The sequence below is a fragment of the Oncorhynchus masou genome, chromosome 20 (assembly GCF_036934945.1).
Source record: "Oncorhynchus masou masou isolate Uvic2021 chromosome 20, UVic_Omas_1.1, whole genome shotgun sequence".
NCBI classification, from domain to species: domain Eukaryota; kingdom Metazoa; phylum Chordata; class Actinopteri; order Salmoniformes; family Salmonidae; genus Oncorhynchus; species Oncorhynchus masou.
Window position 1 is genome coordinate 16,402,573 of NC_088231.1, and position 17,968 is coordinate 16,420,540.

Here is a 17,968-nt window from a genome sequence, read left to right on the forward strand (position 1 = left end):
GGTTTTAATTGCTGACCTATTAAGCATTACATGGTCCTGCTCCTACCTATCTTTCCGATTTGGTCCTGCCGTACATACCTACACGTACGCTACGGTCACAAGATGCAGGCCTGCTTTTTGACCCTTGAATTTCTAAGCAAACAGCTGGAGGCAGGGCTTTCTCCTATAGAGCTCCATTTTTATGGAATGGTCTGCCTATCCACGTGAGAGAAGCAGACTTGAAGATCTTCGTGGGCTATACTCTGCCTTGTCTCAGCGTAGTAGGTTGGTGGTTGAAGATATCCCTCTAGTGGTGTGGGGACTGTGCTTTGGCAAAGTGGGTGGGATTATATCCTGCCTGTTTGGCCCTGTCCGGGGGTATCGGACAGGGCCACAGTGTCTCCCGACCCCTCCGGTTTCAGCCTCCTGTATTTATGCTGCAATAGTTTATGTGTCTGGGGGCTAGGGTAGGTCTGTTATATCTGGAGTATTTATCCTGTCTTATCCAGTGTCCTGTGTGAATTTAAGTATGCTTCCCTCTAATTCTCTCTCTTTCTCTCTCTCTTTTCTCAGAGGACCTGAGCCATCGGACCATGGCTCAGGACTACCTGTCCTGATGACTCCTTGCTGTCCCCAGTCCACCTGGTCATGCTGCTGCTCCAGTTTCAATTGTTCTGTCTGCAGCTATGGAACCCTGACCTGTTCACTGGATGTGCTACCTTGTCCCGGACCTGCTGTTTGGACTCTCTCTCTCTACCGAACCTGCTGTCTCTAACTCTGAATGAGAGGCTGAAAAGCCAACTGACATTTACTTCTGAGGTGCTGACCTGTTGCACCGTCTACAACCACTGTGCTTATTATTATCTGATCCTGCTGGTCATCTATGAACATTTGAACATCTTGGCCATGTTCTGTTATCTCCACCCTGCACAGCCAGAAGAGGACTGACCAGAGCCTGGACTCGGAGCCTGGTTCCTCTCTACGGTTCTTCCTAAGTTCTGGACTTTCTAGGGAGTTTTTCCTAGCCACCATGCTTCAACATCTGCAGTGCTTGCTGTTTGGGGTTTTAGGCTGGGTTTCTGTACAGCACGTTGTGACATCAGCTGATGTAAAAAAAAAGGGCTTTATAAATACATTTGATTGATTGTTCAAAGTTAGAAAAGGGACGTTTTCAACCAGATTTATGCAGTTTTCTCTCTATGCCTATTCTGACCTTGAACTATGCGGGTTTCTGCTATCGTCAGTCAACGTTTGACCGGATTGAATCTAGGCCTTAATTCCACCACCGTTAGATGTGAGGAAACCATGAATAAGGTCGGGCGATCCTGCCGGTTCCAAATGGAAAAAGCATCTACTTTCTTCTTCCCTATAGAAATAACAGCATTCTCCATGCACTGTCATTTATACATGTATAAATTATACATTTATAAATTAATACACATAGCAATTGTTTTAGAGAAATTTTCCTTATGATCCCTGGAGACTAATGCGAAACCTGTCATATGGAAGCAAATTGAAAATCATATCAACATGACATGTATGGCGGCACCTTTTCCACAGTGAAGTAGGCTATGAATAGCTGTGCTGATATTCCGAATTTTTATCAAAATTTGCGTGTATGATATTTGGAGACCCTAGGTAAAGGTTTCTGTAGGGCTGAACCTGCTGAGTTGATGTATGTGCTTGAGAATTGTTTTATTATATGCCCGGGATCTTCTCCGTTTTATCTTACAATTTGTATCATGTTAAATATTAGCCACTATCGGGAGCCACCATCAGTAATACCCACGTACAATTATAACTGTCATTTTAGTGCTGGTTTTCTTCAATTTGTAGCCTACATTTTGCATCATTCCATTTCGTTTACCTTTCTTTTCTCAAGCCCCTGTAGTTGTTCCTGAGGGTCGTTAGCATTAGTGGATCATATTAGGATAACATTGTGCGATAACTTGGGACAAGTAGCCTATTTGAATCATTATGAAACTCAGACCACACGTAGAACGTTTAACCTGGAATCTGGCGCACGGTTCACGACGACTGGACTGTTCTCGTAGAATTCCATGATTAGTAAGGATTAGAGTAGATTTATAGATGTATTGTTCAAACCTGATTGTACACTTTCCACCTTCCAATATTTCAGGGTTTGAACTTGAATATGACAACTTTCAGGATGAATCAAACCACTGTATTTTTGATTTATCAATATATTTAGTGCGTAAAGTCTCTCCAAAACGTTACGTTGTATGATTAATAGGTCCATTCCAAACCATAAAATGTGCCTAAATAATCAACAAGACCAGAGTATTTGTAAATCTACCAGTTGGTGCTGAAGCAACATATATATTTAGATGGCTTTCTTTTATTGATCCGTATATTCTGAACCCGTCCTCTCAAAGTATTCTCGTGAGTCTGTCAACAAAATTCTAATTAAAGGTACACCGTGTTTAAAGGGATTGCTTAAGATAAATGTACTGAAAACCCTATTGAATGAAAGCACCAATAGAAAATGTTTTGGCCAGCAAGTGGGAGGCTTTTCAGCGGTTTAATTAAATGTATTCAGCGCCCGCAAGGGAACCACACCCCCAAAGCCCTAATCATCTGCATTAGATCAATCTGAACACTAACTACTGAGAAGTGCGGTAGAAAGACGTACATTTCCTAAATCGGAATTGGCCCCAAAGTTAATACATTACAAGTTGGGTAAGGTTGGAAAACAAGTTGCAATCGGGATTCAAACTGGCATCCGTGCGGGTCGCAACCCATGTGTAACGCCCACCTCCAACCTACCACCTCTAAGCAGTGATGTGCCGTATTTAAATTCTGAGTATTTACTCATTTGTATTATACTGGTCAGAACGCAAATATATTTTGTAACAAAATACTTTTCTATACCATTTTGAGGCCCCCTTTCACCCTGCATTGGTATCAGAAGTCTGACGGCACTATGGTGTGATAAGAGCGTCTGCTAAATCAACTACATATACATGTGTATGGAAAATGGACAAATCAGTATTATAATGGCTACGGCCCCAAAACAATGTTTTGTCTAGACATGATACAGCTTTTGTCAAAATGGACTAATTCGTAGCAGGTTTAGGAAACTTTGTACAACAGGTTAGGATAATTAACTAGCAGGTTGGGAGAATTCGGTTAAACTGTATCCCTTTTAGACATGACCCTGAAACAAGGCCAATAATAATACCCAGTGTGCTTTGTTGTTCATTTTCACATATACATTTAGGTAATTGAGCAGACACTCTTATCCAGAGGGACTTACAGTCAGTGCATTAAGGTAGATAACATCACAGTCATAGTGAGTTAAACGTTTCTGTGACCGTTACTGAGACTGTTGATGCTGTTCGGGCCAGCTACTTGCAAATGTATTTCTGTATTTTAAAATATGTATTTTAATTAAATAGATATCAAAATACAAGTATTTTGTAGTTTATGTTGATACATTGACCTTTATGGTATTTTGTATTTTTTTGCCCATCCCTGCCTTTACTCCACCATGTCGCCACCCACTCTTTACGCTCACACACGCACAATAACGCCATAAGTCAAATCTGTGCATCATTTTGATGGTTGTCTGCACCATCTAGTGGTAATCAGCTGTTAAAGTATGTGTGAGGCCTTGGCCACAGCTATATCCTCTTCCTGACGCTTTCCCCAGGACTGGACCATCACCGCACCACCTGGCGGCACTGGTGGAGATTGCAATTGTTATTGATCTTTCTCAAGGTCTTTCTTACATTGATCCTCTCTCCTTGCCGCCTTCTCAAAACGCATTGGAGGAGAATATCCTTCAGATCTTCTATAGAAAGAGACGTTCCTTCCAGACCAACTTCTCCATCTCAACAGAGAGACAACAACAACAAACAACTCTAACCTTGTTGTTTATTTGAATAAATTACATTGAGATATTTCAGTCATTTTTAACATCAAGCATATTGTCTTGTAATCCGGTGCAAGGGATGAAACCAAAACAAACAAAGAATCCAAAAACGACAATTGTGTGCAGCACAAACAATCCCTCGAATCACAATAGTTCTATATAATACTGTATATATATGCATATACTTTATCACAGTTACAAAAATAAAATACGATACCGTAGATGCGCTACTACACACACACACGGTGAAAACAAATCACTGAAAAGCTGTACAGTCCTCATTGAGGGCAAAGATACACACGATAATTGTTTTAAAAAAGATAGAGAAAAGAAAATGAAGGAAATATGTAGCCTTTTAAAACACTTGAACGCACAGCCAGTTCCAATCTGAATCTGCTTATTCTGCCAACAAACGAGACCGTTTCAAGTTGCGCTTCCCTTTAAAAAAAAAAGAACGCTATAGATGGGTTTTCGGTCGGTTCAGCTTCATCAATAGTATCATTGCGCTATACTGTATCGGTCCTTTATCAAATAGACATCCAGGAGGATTTCAATGAAGGAAAAATAATACTGACAGAAAAAAATAGAAAATGTACACTTCATAGATACAAACCACAGTAGACCAAACCACCTGTGGCGCATACAACCCCTTCTCCCTTCACAAAACACATACCAACCTCGGCCCAACCAAACCACACCCACCCAGTCACACTACAATGATAAATGGGTGAAACACTTATTGCCCTGTCTGTTACACACATACAGTTTCACATTGGATTTGCAGAAGGGAAAACCACTAAGAATGAAGTCCTCAAAATGCTGGAGAAAACCTAGATAGATCCAGAGGCCAGAATTTGGAGTGTACAGTAGTATCCAATTGCTTTAGTAGACTGGCCCTGACCCCACTCTCCCAGGGCGTTTCAGGGAGAGTGGGATATGTAAAAACACATTTCCAACTCACACATGCATATTAATACACACTTGTTTCCACCAAATGATGCTTATTGTTATATGCAACAGTCTGTTGCTTTGGTACCTTATATTGTGTATTGTTACATGTGCGGCCATTCATTCCTGGGATATGACAAGGGAAGGACAATCGACAAGGGACAGGGACTAAGGATCCCCAGAACCTCCAGTAAACAGAAATACAGTATGGCCCAGTAAGAGCAACACATACCGTATTAATGGGTTATTTCAGACCGAGACTCCTGACAGAGAGAAGTTGCCTAGATTGCCTGACAACATTTAGACAAAGTGTAAGATACAAAGAGGGGTAGGTGAATTTGCATCTGGTTATTGATGTTAGTATCCTTGAATTAAATATGCTGCCGTGTTCACTTTTTATAAAATGTTCCCTTTTCTGATTGAGACAGCATTGCTTGTGTATTCCATTGGCCTCGTAATACAGTATTTGTCTGTGAGCATGATCAGCTAAAGCTAGTCAGATTCCATGACTTATAGTCTTCAATATAGTGTTATTTGTTTATCTGACTAAAGGACATTCTGATACAGTGAAAACAACTTCGCCAACGGTTGAAGAAAATAAGGCTAAATCCGATAAGCGGTAAACTCCTATATGAAATAGCACAATACAGCAACCATTTTCACAAATATTTCCACGTCATTGGTAAAATACACACTGAGAAGATTTTTTTAAACATTATTTCATATTATGGAAACGGTTCCAGTTTTTGCTTATACGCCACTTAGAAAACAATTGAACTACACAATTTAGTATTTTGTTTCCGTAAATATTCATCGCCAATTTATAACCATTGACTCAAATACACTAGATGTAATCATGAGGCATACCTAAATCACACAGAGGACTTGTGTGATATAGAATGCCAACAAAACAATGTAGATCGCAAACGAACTACACCCTCGGATAGAAAAGCGAGTAGATCTGCCAATGACACCACTCAGCCCTGCTGTAGGTCTACCCTCCTGCATAGGTGGCCAGTTTGGTCTAACTATGGTGCCTTGATTAAATCACACTGAATCCTTGCATACCTCACTCTCAGTTTAGGTCTGTATGAAAAGACACATCAAACGATATCCCCTCCGTCATAAACATAAATCTGTTGTTTAGCATGAAATGGACTCGGTCTCTCTAGGAAACAATCCATGCATGCAAACAGAAGGCTACCCTTTTCAAAACGGGAAAAACATATATTTAGCTTGAACGTACTTAGAAGAAGTAAATCTGATAAGATAAAACACTAAAACATGCCTGAACTACAGTGTCTAACAAAGTGTGAAACATGACCTAAACGTGTTCTAACGGACCAGATAACCGCCCATAAATAGTAGCCTACAATATGTGACGATGATGAAATGATGCTAGTCTAGAAGTTTCCACAGTACAGAGAAGGATAGTAACGGCCATTTTGAAAGACACACAGCCAATGTAAACCTAGATGAAGCCAGGAAAGACAAGGATTGAGGAACTGCAGAAGCTCCTGAAGGAAAAAAAAAACTTGGGACAAAACCGAGAAACACTTTTTGGAAACAAGAAAAAACAACCATAGCATTTTATTGGTTTGATGGTAAATGTCCACGATGGCATTCAAAACGGCATCATTGCTTATTTTTCGTATTTTTTTTTCAAAAGTCTGTTTCATTAGCACTCGTTTGCGTGACACCATGCTGTTGTTGATCTCGCCACAGCCGATTTCGTCGTCATATCTTCATTGTAGTTAGATCTCCTTTTTAGCGGAGTGAAAGGGAGGGTTTCCGGGAATGTTTGGGGGTGGCGGGAGCTGGGGATGCAGGGATTAAGATTTGTCGCCTGGGAAAACTGCTGATGCTGATTCGCCGTTGCCTTGGCAACGACTTTAGGGCAGGGGCACCAGGATATCCACGTAGTTGACGGGGAAGAATCCAGAGCTGCCGTGGATCATGCCCTCGTACCAGTTGTCGTCGATCTTGTTGGTGAGAGTGATAATGTCCCCCTCCTTGAAGCCCAGCTCGCCCTCGTTCTCGGGGTCGAAGTCATACAGCGCCCTGCAGGATGGCTGGTCTAGGGGAGCTGGAATGAGAGAGAGAGAGTGCGATGGATGGAGAGATGGTGAGAGAGAGAGAAAGAAAGGAGGAGGGATGGGGAGAGTGTGAAAGAGAGAGAGAGAGATTGAGCGGTGGACCGATGGAAAGGGATAGATGGAGAGAAGAGAAGAGAAAGCAGAGTTATAATGTATGGCTGGAGAGTTCTATGGTATAGACAGAAAGATGGGGGTGAATCCTAACTTCCACAAGGTCAAATCTTCACTTAGACTCCAATCGACATTAATGGATGAGCGAAAATGAAGTTAATTCAACTAAGCGAAAATTAGACTTAAATAGAAGTTAGGGTTATTCCTATAGTAAAAGAAAGATAAGATTATCTCTGGAGTAAAGCGCTTACCTGGAGACCTTGCTGAAAGGGGGGATGGAAGGCAGATGGAGGAGGAAGAAAGAGAGGGAGGGGGAGACAAGGTAAAGAAGAGAGGAATGCATAAAAATTAATGTGTATTTAGGTGATCGATTGATAGACATATTGAACAGTAGTGTTGTCACGATACCAGAATTTTGACAACGATACCAGGTTTAGTACTGTATCACGAAAACTCAATACCATCACAATACTTGATATCAAAATGATACCATGGCAAAAAAAGAAGGCATATTAGCCAAAGCCACAGAATGGACCTTGATCCAAACAGATAAACTTAGCTACTGATCTGTTCAATTGTTGGGCATCTTTTGAGTTCAATATCATTACATTCTAACTTTTTTAAGTTAACAATTTTCAGAGACAGCCATGTATCCATTAATGGATCAATTATACAATCAATTTGACTTAGTTGTTTTGCCTGGTGAACGACATCATTACTGGTTAAAGAGAGAGCACATTTTTATTAAAGAGGCCACTTCTATGCAAATATCGAACCGTTTTTCATGTTCTAGTATGGATAAAGTATTGAAGTTTCGGTATATCGTGCAACACTAACAGACAGAAAGACAGACAAAGGGAGACAAGGCCAATCAGAGGAGAGAAAGACGTACAAATGTTGCTTTGTGTTGTCGATTGATTGATAAACAAATCGAAAAGACAAACGCACAGACAGAAAGGCAGAGAGAGAGAAACAAAGACCGGAATACTGACAACAAAACCTTGGAATACAAACAGAGAGAGAGAGACAGGAGAGAAATCAGGAAACAGACTGGAGCCAGAAAGACAGTCCAAGAAAGAGCAAGAGACAGACCGTTCATATGGACACACAGACAGAGTGATAAAGTAGAGATATTCTGTCGTATCTCTCCAGAATTCACTCTAGGCTCACCTGGAGACCTTGCTGCAAAGAGGAAGAAAGAGAGAGAGCAAATGTGGGAGAAAGAGAAGAGGTATTTATGTTTAACTGCAATTGACATAGTTGTATAAATGGATGGATGGGTGGGTTATGGCAGTGAACAGATGGACAATCACAAGACAGATGGACGGAGACGGACGGACAGATAGATAGAAAGACAGTGATAGAAATAGACAGAGTAATATTATGGTCCCTCTCTAGGGTTCACTCTTGGTTTACCTGGAGACCTTGCTGCAAAGAGGAGAGAAATCCAAACCCAAAGCAAGCCACACAGGTAGAACAAATACATTTGTGATTTATAGCATTTGGAAGTGGATGGATGGAGAGATGGAGAAATGAAACTATGGAGAGATGACGAGATTGAGAAATGAAGAGATATGAAGATATGATGATCAGCCAGCCAGCCAGATAGATGGACAGACAGATGACTTAGCTCACCTGGAGACCTTGTTGCTGGATGGAATAACAGAAAGGAAAAGAGAAGAAAGAGTAGACAGGTATACATTTCCATTTGCCTGATAAGTGGATGAACGTAGAGACGGGAAGATAGATAGACGATGGGAAGACAGACAGAGAGACAGAAATAGACATAAGGAAAAGAGAGAGAAGAGAGAGACATTGATAGTGATGGAGAGAGAGAGGGATGGATTGTATTTATTATGGATCCCCCATTAGTTTCTGCCAAGGCAGCAGCTACTCTTCCTGGGGTCCAGCAACATAAGACAGTTACATACAGTTTAAAATACTACATAACATTACATTTCATAACACCTAGTGATGTAGAGAGAGAGAGAGATGTCGGGGTTCATGGTAGGAGTGGAGAGTCTCACCTGGGGACCTGGATCCTTGGATGGCTCCATTGTGGTTTTCACTAGAGAGGTCCAAGGACTGACGCGGCTTAGGTATGAACTCTTTCTTGGGCTTGTTGGAGGAATCCCTTATCCTATGGATAATACATTGCAGAAACAAGCCCATATAGTGAAGAGGGTGCTGATCCCAATCCCCCACCCTCCCCCACCCCCTGCCGCATCGCTCGTTGAAAGAATTAATAGAATCTATTCATTCTATTTCTGCGGCATACCTAAGGTTTGGGGTCAAGGGTTATTGGGATCAATTCCATCTCACTTCTGACGAATTCAGAGAATTCAGGAAAGGTATAATCAGGCGGTTTCAATTCTTGATCCGAAGACGATTGGCATGGTATGGTATCGCCCCCGTACTCTCTACTAGGGTTGCGAAAATTACGGAAACTTTCTCAACATTCCCAGGTTTTTCTCCAACCAGGTTTTCAAAATAAAAAACCTGTGAACTTTGGGTAAATTTCAGTAATTTCGCAAAAATCCTCCGTACCTCCAGCCGGTACTGACCGGTCATGGGGACACAGATTATAATGATATATAATGATATATATATTATTATAAATACTGACCGGTCCTCCATCTTGGACTGCAGCTGGGTGAGGATCTCAGCACACTGACGATGGTACTCCACCTGGGCTTGGACCAGCGCGGCTAGCTGGCTCACCTGTTCAATCTGCTGACGCAAACACAAAAGGCCCAACGGGACGACTGTTACATATGGGCGGCGTGGCCCAAGTCCTACCGTATACATCCGGACTCACTGGTCTGGCGAACATACAGAAACTACAGTGTGATACTGCGAGGTCAACACAGAACACCTTACTGTGTGACGACCCTCCCACTCGGTCTGCCGAATTCTCTCTCTTTGCTCTTGTTTTCCTTATTAGGATGTCGGTGGGCTCCGGTGTGTCCTGGGATAAATACACCTTTCCCACATTCATTGGGGAGACTCTCCCCATGCAGACACACTGTTGGGTGTGCTATTTTTGTGGCTGTTTTGTTTGTTTGCTTTGGCACCTTTCAACACCCCTCATTATCACATTTATGCACACAACCACACTCACACTACTGACTACACACACCATTGTTACTTGTTTAGTTTACTTTAGTTCATCAACATATTTTTGCTATTCCTTGATCTCCATGTTCTCTCCCTTTTTGTTACGGGCTACTCGTCGGTTCGGGACAACTGGTTAACGTACAGACACTTTGATATGACAACACAAGGTCAAGAAAGACTGGATGGATCGATAGATGGGTGGAGGAGCCATTATAGAACATAGAGCTCAACTGTTATTATAATTATTTATATCTCTATAGAAGTCATGTTCATCTGATATCTGAGGCTCTAGGTTCCCTGATACTGCCTTGATGAGAACCTCCAGTCCAACATTACATGCAGACAATACACAGTGAGTCAAAGTCAGCCTGTGATGCTCTTCCACTGACAGAGGTAGAACACGAGCTTTGAATCATGACCCCCTCTGTTGCCGTGGTTGCAGCTGGCCAGAGGGGGAGGTGACTTGGACTAGAGACTGGGAGAGAGAGAAGAGGACAGAGACTAGAGAAGAGAGACACAGTTTGCTGAGAAAAAATAAAACTATTGAACATCATTGAACATGTGCTCAGTGATGGACAGAAGATGCAGTATAAAGACATGATGACTACTACTACCACTGCTGCTACTACCACTGCTGCTACTACCACTGCTGCTACTATTACCTGCTGCTACTATTACCTGCTGCTACTATTACCTGCTGCTGCTATTACCTGCTGCTGCTATTACCTGCTGCTGCTACTACTATTACCTGCTGCTGCTACTACTACCTGCTGCTGCTACTATTACCTGCTGCTACTACCACTGCTGCTACTACCACTGCTGCTACTATTACCTGCTGCTACTATTACCTGCTGCTACTATTACCTGCTGCTGCTACTACTACTACCTGCTGCTGCTATTACCTGCTGCTGCTACTACTACCTGCTGCTACTACTACCTGCTGCTACTACTACCTGCTGCTACTACTACCTGCTGCTACTATTACCTGCTGCTACTACCACTGCTGCTACTATTACCTGCTGCTACTACTATTACCTGCTGCTACTACTATTACCTGCTGCTACTACCACTGCTGCTACTATTACCTGCTGCTACTACCACTGCTGCTACTATTACCTGCTGCTACTACCCGCTGCTGCTACTATTACCTGCTGCTACTACTACCTGCTGCTACTATTACCTGCTGCTACTACCACTGCTGCTACTACTACTACTACTACTACCTGCTACTGCTACTATTACCTGCTGCTAATACCACTGCTGCTGCTATTACCTGCTGCTACTATTACCGCTGCTACTATTGCTACTATTACTACTATTACTACTATTACCTGCTGCTAATACCACTGCTGCTACTATTACCTGCTGCTACTACCACTGCTGCTACTATTACCTGCTGCTACTACTACTACCTGCTGCTACTACTACCTGCTGCTACTACTACCTGCTGCTACTACCACTGCTGCTACTACTACTACTACTACCTGCTACTGCTACTATTACCTGCTGCTAATACCACTGCTGCTGCTAATACCACTGCTGCTACTATTACCTGCTGCTACTATTACCCGCTGCTACTATTACCACTGCTGCTACTATTACCTGCTACTATTACTATTACCTGCAGCTACTATTACCTGCAGCTACTATTACCTGCTGCTACTATTACCTGCTGCTGCTACTACCACTGCTGCTACTATTATCTGCTACTACTACCTGCTGCTACTATAACCTGCTGCTACTACTACTACTACTACCTGCTGCTATTACCTGCTGCTGCTACTACTACTACTACCTGCTGCTGCTACTATTACCTGCTGCTACTACCACTGCTGCTACTACTATTACCTGCTGCTACAACCACTGCTGCTACTACTATTACCTGCTGCTACAACCACTGCTGCTACTACTATTACCTGCTGCTACTACCACTGCTGCTACTATCACTGCTGCTACTACCACTGCTGCTTCTACCACTGCTACTACTACTACTACTATTACTACCACTGCTACTACCACTGCTGCTACTATTACCCGCTGCTACCTATTACCCGCTGCTATTACCACTGCTGCTACTACCACTGCTGCTACTATTACCCGCTGCTACAACCACTGCTGCTACTATTACCTGCTGCTACTATTAACTACCACTGCTACTACTACTACCCTGCTGCTACTACCACTGCTACTACTACTATTACCTGCTACTACTACCTGCTACATTACCTGCTGCTACTACCACTGCTGCTACTATTACCTGCTGCTGCTACTATTACCTGCTGCTACTATTACCGCTGCTACTACCTGCTACTATTACCCGCTGCTATTACCCTGCTGCTACTATTACCCGCTGCTGCTACTACCACTGCTGCTACTATTACCTGCTGCTTACCTGCTGCTACTATTACCTGCTGCTACTACCACCTGCTGCTACTATTACCTGCTGCTACTACCATTACCTGCTGCTACATTACACTGCTACTACTATTACCCGCCGCTACCATTACCTGCTGCTTGCTGCTATTACCCTGCCGCTGCTACTATTACCTGCTGCTACTACCACTGCTGCTACTACTACTACTACTACTGCTACTACTACCCGCTACTACCACCTGCTGCTACTACTACTACCACCACTACCACTGCTGCTACTATTACCTGCTGCTACTACCACTGCTGCTACTACTATTACCACTGCTGCTACTACCACTGCTGCTACTACCACGCTATTACCCTGCTGCTACTATTACCGCTGCTGCTACTACTATTACCTGCTGCTACTACCACTGCTGCTACTATTATTACTATTGCTGCTACTACCACCACTGCTACTACTATTACCCGCTGCTACTACCACCTGCTGCTACTACCACTGCTGCTACTATTACCTGCTGCTACTACCACTGCTGCTACTATTACCTGCTGCTACTACCACTGCTGCTACTACCACTGCTGCTACTATTACCTGCTGCTACTACCACTGCTGCTACTATTACCTGCTGCTACTACCACTGCTGCTACTACCACTGCTGCTACTACCACTGCTGCTACTACCACTGCTGCTTCTACCACTGCTGCTACTACCACTGCTGCTACTACCACTGCTGCTACTACCACTGCTGCTTCTACCACTGCTGCTACTACCACTGCTGCTACTACCACTGCTGCTACTACCACCTGCTGCTACTACCACTGCTGCTACTACCACTGCTGCTACTACCCTGCTGCTACTACCACTGCTGCTACTACCACTGCTGCTACTACTACCTGCTGCTACTACCACTGCTGCTACTATTACCTGCTGTAGTAGGAGTAACGGTAGAAACATATTCCTTACATCACTCTCCAACAGGTTGAACATGCTGAGCTCAGCGATCTCCTTGGTATCGTCAAACTTCTCCAGAGCCTGTTTGATCTCGTCGTCCGTCACCTTGCCCTGACGCTTCTTCTTGTAGTCGAAGTCCAGACGGCGGCCTTCCAGTTTCTTCAGGTGATGCTGCGAGGAGAGGAGAGGAAGGAAGAAAGGGTGATAAGAGTGACAGGTTAGACAGGGATCACTCCAAATGGTTAGACAACTTCATCCTTTTCGTACCAACCCAAACTGTACTGTGCTGGTCCAGCTCAGCTTGGCCCAGTTCAACTCATGGCCCAGTCCTGAAACAACCCCTGACCTCAGATTGGACAGGCATATGCCAGCAACATGACCGGAGCTCCCGGCCACATCAGATCAAATTTTATTTGTCACATACACATGGTTAGCAGATGTTAATGCGAGTGTAGTGAAATGCTTGTGCTTCGAGTTCCGACAATGCAGTAATAACCAACGAGTAATCTAACTTAACAATTTCACAACAACTACCTTATACACCTAAGTGTAAAGGAATGAAGAATATGTACATAAAAATATATGAATGAGTGATGGTACAGAACGGCATAGGCAAGATGCAGTAGATGGTATCGAGTACAGTATATACATATGAGATGAGTAATATAGGCTATGTAAACATATAAAAGGGCCATTGTTTAAAGTGGCTAGTGATACATTGTGCATCTGTAAAAGTTTGTGAGTGCTTTTGGTGACAAGCCGAATTTCTTCAGCCTCCTGAGGTTGAAGAGGCGCTGTTGCACCTTCTTCACCACGCTGTCTGTGTGAGTGGACCAATTCAGTCTGTCCATGATGTGTACGCAGAGGAACTTAAAACTTACTACCCTCTCCACTCCTGTCCCGTCGATGTGGATGGGGGGGGGGGGGGGGTGTTTCCTGAAGTCCACAATCATCTCCTTTGTTTAGTTGACATTGAGTGTGAGGTTATTTTCCTGACACCACACTCAGAGGGCCCTCACCTCCTCCCTGTAGGCTGTCACGTCGTTGTTGGTAATCAAGCCTACCACTGTAGTATCATCTGCAAACTTGATGATTTAGTTGGAGGCGTGCATGGTCACGCAGTCGTGGGTGAACAGGGAGTACAGGAGAGGGCTCAGAGCGCACCCTTGTGGGGCCCCAGTGTTGAGGATCAGCGGGGTGGAGATGTTGTTACCTACCCTCACTACCTGGGGGAGGCCCGTCAGGAAGTCCAGTACCCAGTTGCACAGGGCGGGGTCGGGACCCAGGGTCTCGAGCTTGATGACGAGTTTGGAGGGTACTACGGTGTTGAATGCTGAGCTGTAGTCGATGAACAGCATTCTCACATAGGTATTCTTCTTGTCCAGATGGGTTAGGGCAGTGTGGTTGCGATTGCGTTGTCTGTGGACCTATTGGGGTGGTAAGCAAATTGGAGTGGGTCTAGGATGTCAGGTAGGGTGGAGGTGATATGGTCCTTGACTAGTCTCTCAAAGCACTTCATTATGACGGAAGTGAGTGCTACGGGGCGGTAGTTGTTCAGCTCAGTTACCTTAGCTTTCTTGGGAACAGGAACAATGGTGGCCCTCTTGAAGCATGTGGGAACAGCAGACTGGGATAAGGATTGATTGAATATGTCCGTAAACATACCAGCCAGCTGGTCTGCGCATGCTCTGAGAACGCGGCTGGGGATGCCGTCTGAGCCTGCAGACTTGCGAGGTTTAACACGTTTAAATGTTTTACTCACGTCGACTGCAGTGAAGGACAGTCCGCCGGTTTTGGTAGCGGTCCGTGTCAGTGGCACTGTATTGTCCTCAAAGCGAGCAAAGAAGTTGTTTAGTCTGTCTGGGAGCAAGACATCCTGGTCTGCGACGGGGCTGGTTTTATTTTTGTAATCTGTGATTGACTGTAGACCCTGCCACATACCTTGTGTCTGAGCCGTTGAATTGCGACTCCACTTTGTCTCTATACTGACGCTTAGCTTGTTTGATTGCCTTCCGTAAGGAATAGCTACACTGTTTGTATTCGGTCATGTTTCCGGTCACCTTGCCCTGATTAAAAGCAGTGGTTCGCGTTTTCAGTTTCGCGCGAATATTGCCATCAATCCATGGTTTCTGGTTTGTGAATGTTTTAATAGTTGCTTTGGGTACGACATCGTCGATGCACTTTCTAATGAACTCGTTCAGCGAATCAGCGTATTCGTCAATGTTGTTGTTTGAAGCAATGCGGAACATGTCCCAATCCACGTGACCGACGCAATCTTGAAGTGTGGAATCATATTGGTCGGACCAGCGTTGAAAAGATCTGATCGAGGGAGCTTCTTGTTTTAGTTTCTGTCTATAGGCTGGGAGCAACAAAATTGAGTCGTGGTCAGATTTTCCAAAATAATCTGAAGGTGGTGCCATCACCAATGCTTACCTGTATCAGACACCTTCAGGCATATGATTATTCAGAGTTAATTATAAACTTTTAGTATGCCAGAGTTGATTTCCCCTCTGCCCTTAGAACAAAAAAGTCTAAATGAAGCTCTCCGAGAATGTAAACTTTACCAGCTGAGTATTGATTCTGTGGTCTGGCAGGGAGACGGATGTAATTGTATTGGGCAACTCCAACGAGAGAGTAAACATGCTGCTTCTCCCTCCAGGGCAGTAAACATTGACTGAGCATTAGGAGGTATCCAACTGATGTCAATGTCTAGATGAAGTGATTGTTACTCCACTTATTTATGTGCATATAAAAGGTGCAACGTTGGCATTAACGTTACATTTTTTAAATTAACATTTTCCTGGTCTGCTTTCAACGTGACTAGGATTTGAGTTGTATGTTGTAATGTATGCAATGACTTTCAATGTGTCTCATTAAGGACATAGACAATTAACGGTACATCGGTCTAGCTTACCATGTTATGTCTAGCTTGCCATGTTGTTATTACGGTGGTGTCTAGCTTGCCGTTTTGTTATTAGGGTGGTGTGTCTAGCTTGCCGTGTTGTTATTAGGGTGGTGTGTCTAGCTTGCCGTGTTGTTACTATGGTGTTGTGTCTAGCTTGCCGTGTTGTTACTATGGTGTTGTGTCTAGCTTGCCGTGTTGTTACTATGGTGTTGTGTCTAGCTTGCCGTGTTGTTATTAAGGTGGTGTGTCTAGCTTGCCGTGTTGTTACTATGGTGTTGTGTCTAGCTTGCCGTGTTGTTACTATGGTGTTGTGTCTAGCTTGCCGTGTTGTTACTATGGTGTTGTGTCTAGCTTGCCGTGTTGTTACTATGGTGTGTAGCTTGCTGTGTTGTTATTGGTGTTGTGTCTAGCTTGCCGTGTTGTTATTATGGTGTGTGTCTAGCTTGCCGTGTTGTTACTATGGTGTTGTGTCTAGCTTGCCGTGTTGTTATTGGTGTGTGTCTAGCTTGCCGTGTTGTTACTATGGTGGTGTGTCTAGCTTGCCGTGTTGTTACTATGGTGGTGTGTCTAGCTTGCCGTGTTGTTACTATGGTGTGTGTCTAGCTTCGTGTTGTTACTATGGTGTTGTGTCTAGCTTGCCGTGTTGTTATTAGGGTGGTGTGTCTAGCTTGCCGTGTTGTTACTATGGTGGTGTGTCTAGCTTGCCGTGTTGTTACTATGGTGGTGTGTCTAGCTTGCCGTGTTGTTATTAGGGTGGTGTGTCTAGCTTGCCGTGTTGTTACTATGGTGTGTGTCTAGCTTGCCGTGTTGTTACTATGGTGGTGTGTCTAGCTTGCCGTGTTGTTACTATGGTGTTGTGTTAGCTTGCCGTGTTGTTATTAGGGTGGTGTGTCTAGCTTGCCGTGTTGTTACTATGGTGTTGTGTCTAGCTTGCCGTGTTGTTATTATGGTGGTGTGTCTAGCTTGCCGTGTTGTTACTATGGTGGTGTGTCTAGCTTGCCGTGTTGTTATTAGGTGGTGTGTCTAGCTTGTCGTGTTGTTACTATGGTGGTGTGTCTAGCTTGCCGTGTTGTTACTATGGTGTTGTGTCTAGCTTGCCGTGTTGTTACTATGGTGTTGTGTCTAGCTTGCCGTGTTGTTACTATGGTGTTGTGTCTAGCTTGCCGTGTTGTTACTATGGTGGTGTGTCTAGCTTGCCGTGTTGTTATTAGGGTGGTGTGTCTAGCTTGCCGTGTTGTTACTATGGTGTTGTGTCTAGCTTGCCGTGTTGTTACTATGGTGGTGTGTCTAGCTTGCCGTGTTGTTACTATGGTGGTGTGTCTAGCTTGCCGTGTTGTTATTAGGGTGGTGTGTCTAGCTTACCATGTTGTTACTATGGTGGTGTGTCTAGCTTGCCGTGTTGTTACTATGGTGGTGTGTCTAGCTTGCCGTGTTGTTACTATGGTGGTGTGTCTAGCGTGTTGTTACTATGGTGGTGTGTCTAGCTTGCCGTGTTGTTATTAGGGTGGTGTGTCTAGCTTGCCGTGTTGTTACTATGGTGTTGTGTCTAGCTTGCCGTGTTGTTATTAGGGTGGTGTGTCTAGCTTGCCGTG

The 17,968-nt window shown here is 43.9% G+C and overlaps 1 protein-coding gene across 9 annotated transcripts in view; it reads right to left on the reverse strand.

The window, feature by feature from the left end:
* Positions 1–3,859: 3,859 nt before the first annotated feature.
* The window catches only part of sh3gl2a (SH3 domain containing GRB2 like 2a, endophilin A1), a 60,685-nt gene continuing 46,576 nt past the window's right edge, over positions 3,860–17,968 (reverse strand). Inside the window, exons 6-13 of one of the 9 annotated variants that reach the window (XM_064926560.1) lie at positions 13,484–13,642; positions 9,656–9,759; positions 9,057–9,169; positions 8,665–8,679; positions 8,446–8,457; positions 8,200–8,211; positions 7,281–7,292; positions 3,860–6,908 (exon numbers count right to left, since the gene is read on the reverse strand). In XM_064926560.1, coding sequence (XP_064782632.1) covers positions 6,715–6,908; positions 7,281–7,292; positions 8,200–8,211; positions 8,446–8,457; positions 8,665–8,679; positions 9,057–9,169; positions 9,656–9,759; positions 13,484–13,642 — 621 coding nt within the window. In that variant the 3' untranslated portion in view covers positions 3,860–6,714. The other 8 variants (XM_064926561.1, XR_010450594.1, XR_010450593.1 and 5 more) reach the window with 8 other exon arrangements.